Source organism: Nannospalax galili, unplaced genomic scaffold (genome assembly GCF_000622305.1).
Source record: "Nannospalax galili isolate Female #2095 unplaced genomic scaffold, S.galili_v1.0 scaffold1534, whole genome shotgun sequence".
In the NCBI taxonomy this organism is placed as follows: domain Eukaryota; kingdom Metazoa; phylum Chordata; class Mammalia; order Rodentia; family Spalacidae; genus Nannospalax; species Nannospalax galili.
This window is the reverse complement of record NW_008333781.1, coordinates 800647-804659: the sequence shown is the minus strand read 5'-3', so window position 1 is coordinate 804659 and position 4013 is coordinate 800647. Positions and strand designations below refer to the sequence as shown.

General features: G+C 38.6%; 1 protein-coding gene across 1 annotated transcript in view; it reads right to left on the bottom strand.

Moving 5' to 3' along the window:
• Positions 1-211: 211 nt before the first annotated feature.
• Positions 212-4013, bottom strand: part of Bmp15 (bone morphogenetic protein 15) — a 5448-nt gene continuing 1646 nt past the window's right edge. Inside the window, 4 exon segments of the mRNA XM_008828468.2 lie at positions 212-252; positions 255-410; positions 413-1017; positions 3301-3302. Of these exon segments, the coding sequence (XP_008826690.2) occupies positions 212-252; positions 255-410; positions 413-1017; positions 3301-3302 (804 nt within the window).

Here is a 4013-nt window from a genome sequence, read left to right as displayed (position 1 = left end):
GATATTTTAAATTATTTTTAATTATTAAGATGTAATCTTAACATTAAAGTGTTCTTATGTTTTAAGCATAAACAGTATTTGTGGTTTACAAAAAGAGGGAATAGAACCTATATTGGATAGAAGCTCACTGGCAGCTTTAACACTTATATTGCTTTATTTTAAACCCTTCTGCAATTTTTTGGGAAACCTAAACTTCACTGTAACTTCATTGTCATCTACATGTGCAAGACTGGGCAATCTTACCCTCATAGTCCCATTTGCCTCAATCATAAGGATACTCATAGGAAGAAACTTGTAAGGGACACAGGAAGGCTGAGGTGCAGTGTGGTTCACTAATTCATTAACAAGGCTCTGATTGATGGCGTTGTTGGGGGAATTGAGACTACAGGGTAGCACCCAAGTGCAGACTTTGGGGTACAGAGCTGGAGAGCAATGATCCAGTGATCCCAGCCTAGTTGACAGAAGCTGATTTTATAAGAGTAGAGGGAGCACTGGTTATATGAAGTCTCTGAGAAGAACAGGGAACATCAGATGCAAGACTGCATGCTTATTAGGCACTTTGCAAGAGAAGACTCCCTTTCAATTAACTCCTCTTGGCCTCTTAGTTTTGCCTTCTGAATACTCTTGTGAATGTCATTGAAATAAAGCACCAAGAAGGTGATGTCCAAAGATGGAATGCTGCACCACTGAAGCTCAAGAAATGCATTTTCTTTTTGCTGATGAGACATGAAACGGAGGCATAGGACTCTGCATCCTTTGTGTCCCTTGTGATTCCAGAGTCTCTGCTGAATAGTGTGTGATGTCCATGCTTTAGACATGGGAAAGGGCTTTGAGCAACCTGTTTCTGAAGAATAAAAGTGGTTGGTTGGGAATTTTGGGATCCAGAGCTCCACATGACAGGAGAAATGCCAATGAAGTAGATAAAGCTAATAGTAGTAAACTACAGTGGTTCAGATTAGTTGGTGTGATCCCTGGATTGATGCTAGAGGAAAGGCCAGGGTCTGCATATGCCAGGGACTTGCACAGATGAGAGAGAAGAGAGAAGGTCATTTCTCACCTCGTCTCTAAACACCTCTTATAAACTGATAGCTGTAATTGGCTCTGAAATTAACTCAAGATAACGATACTATCACTTATTGAACATTTACTAGTGTACCATCTAGTACATGTATAAATTCTTTAATTCTCAATAATCTTATGAGCTAGTTGGCATCATTATTTTTCAGACAAGGAAACTGAGGCTCATAGAAACCGTATTAAAAGACACCCAGACCAAGGCTAGGGATGCAGGTTAGCATAAGCAAGGTTCTGGATTATATCCCCAGAGCTGAAAAAAGAATACATGGCACCAATACATGCTAAAATTAAGACATGAACCTAAGTATAATTCTGTCTTACTTTTGGGTCATTCATAGTTTAAACTCAAATATAAGATTATTTGGTATGTATTATATATATATATATATATATGAAATTGTATTAGCTGACTATTAAAGGTGACCAATTAAGAGAACTATTGAGACACACATGGATTAAGAATGGATTCCCATGTCGTGTCACTATACAGATTCAGTTTTAGGGCAAAACTTCAGTATTAGGTAGTATACCTTCCATCATTTCAAAGCCCAGGACCAAAACACCACAAAACAACTTTATCTGGTACAGAGAGACAGCTATTTTTACCATCTTTGCTTTTCTGCCTTCCAAGCAATCTCAAGAACCTGCCTCGTATCTTCTTTTCCTTCTTTGTCCATTTCCCCTTTAGCTCAGTCTCCTTCTTTTCCTCAGGTTTGGCCCATTCATTTTACAAGCATTTCTCTAAATACCATTTCAATAATAACCTTAATAGCCTAAACATCTTTGTTGGCTGACAAACATACTTAAAGCTGTGTGTGATGCAGTGTTCAAGAGCTTCAATCCAAGTTGTTATGTGACCAAAGGTTTGGAAGCCTTGGCTTGAAGATCTCTGAACTTCCTGGTAAATATCAAGATTAGACTACAAAAAAACAGGCTATCACAGGAAAAAAACCTTCTCTCATGTTCCAAAATCTTAGTATTATTTACCTAACCTTCCTTTGCTACTGAATGTACAAGTCTAAAATTATCTAGGACAACTGGCACTTTAACAAGTTCTTTAATGTCTTCGTATCCGAAAATACATTTAGAAATTCACATTCCAACTCATGCCTGACACACCCTCAAGGTTTGGGGCACTAGCCATCATTCACAGGGGACCCATGCTATAATTGTATTTGCGTCCTCAAGTTATTCCACATTCCCCTCTTATAACAATATTGCCAAGAGGTTCATCCGTACACCTGCCCCACTCTGAAAAGGAATCAGACCCAAGCCTCTAGCAGGCTGTCTGGTGAGGAACTCTTTCCTTTCAGACATTGACATTACATGTTTCCTGAAGTAGGGTGGGCTTGCAAAGGACCTGAGCCAGGAAGGGTCTGCTCAGAACTTTTCAAGGGAAGGGGTGACTCACACATCCTGTGTGACTGAACCTGACATCTACTTCTGAATCCTTTCCACAGCCTCTAGATGCCAGTATGTTCTACACTTAGCTCAAGATACTTAAAATTCTAGGCATCTTTCTTTTAAGCTTCATATTGTCTGTGCAGATTTGTGAAGCTTTCTGCTACATTTAGTAATGAATCCAAGATTCCTTCTCGTGTCCTACAATGCAATTTTCTATAATGCTCACAAGGCTCTGGCCCCACTAATCCTTTTAAGTGGGACATGGTTGTTTCCACTTTCTAGGCCTTTGCATGTGTTGTTCCTTCTGCCTAACATGATGTTCTATTTTTCTCATATAACTTCTTACAGGTCTCAGCTCAAATGTGTGTAATTCAAGGATATCTTTTCTGTTTACCCTGTGGAAAGATATGATTCATTGCTATTCTCTAATAATTCTCTTGCCACAATTTGCAATTATTTGTTTGCTCATTTATCTCCCACATGGGAAGTATGCTCTATGAGAGTAGGGGTTGTGCCTATCTTAATCACATAACTATTTAATCAGTAGTTGAATACTGCTGAATGAACCTGTACACACTAAATGCCTAGCATTCAGTAACTGAATATAGCTGAATGAACCTGTGCACACTAAACCATTTTCTCTTTCCTAAATGATAGGCAATTCATTGCCTATATGCATAGTCTCCTCACTCCTTTCTCAAATGCCACCGCAAATGTTGCTGTTTCGATGAAGCCTTCTAACGGTCTCCCTGCTTCGCTTTTCTCTTTAAGAGCAGTGAGTCATTCTTCTTTGGAGTCCTAGGAGCCCTCTTGCTTAACCCCTTCAAAGCACTTGCCAAATTGTAACATCACTATGTGACTGTTATTCATTATTCAGTTCTAGGAAATCATAGAGGCTAGAGAAGCAGTTATTTTCCTCTGTATACCAAACTCAAATACATTACCTGGTGCTCAGTTTAAATCTATTGAGGATTCATTGTGGTACAGTAATTGAAATTACAGATTGATGACTCAGAGCCTGATTTATATCTGGCTTTACTAGTTCCTAGCTGTGTGTTGTTAGTGAAGCCATTCAGAGCTTCAGTTTATTCAGCTATAAAATGATTATGCTACCAACTTCCTGTGGTAGTAGTAAGGATTAAGACAACATTTCTAAGTATTTTTTAAACACCCAATATACATTAAGCTCACCATAAGGATAGCTAGGGGAATATTGGGTGTTTTGGTTGTAGCAAGGGGAGTGCATCCTGTCTTCTGGTACCTCTGAGACTAGTGAAGGCCTCATATTGATCTCTTTAGATTCCTAAGAATTCCTTGAAGTTGATACCTGTCTACCTCCCATAGAAAGCCATATACTACAGGAGTCTGGTGCTGTTTGGGAATATATATTCACACAGAATCCATTATAATACAGACAAAGATAATTCCAAAGTATATAGGGTACCAAAATTCCAAAGAAGCAACTTGGACCAAATAGCAAAAGTACTTGGTATATAATAGTGCTTGGTATATTTTGGGATAGTGCATTTTTA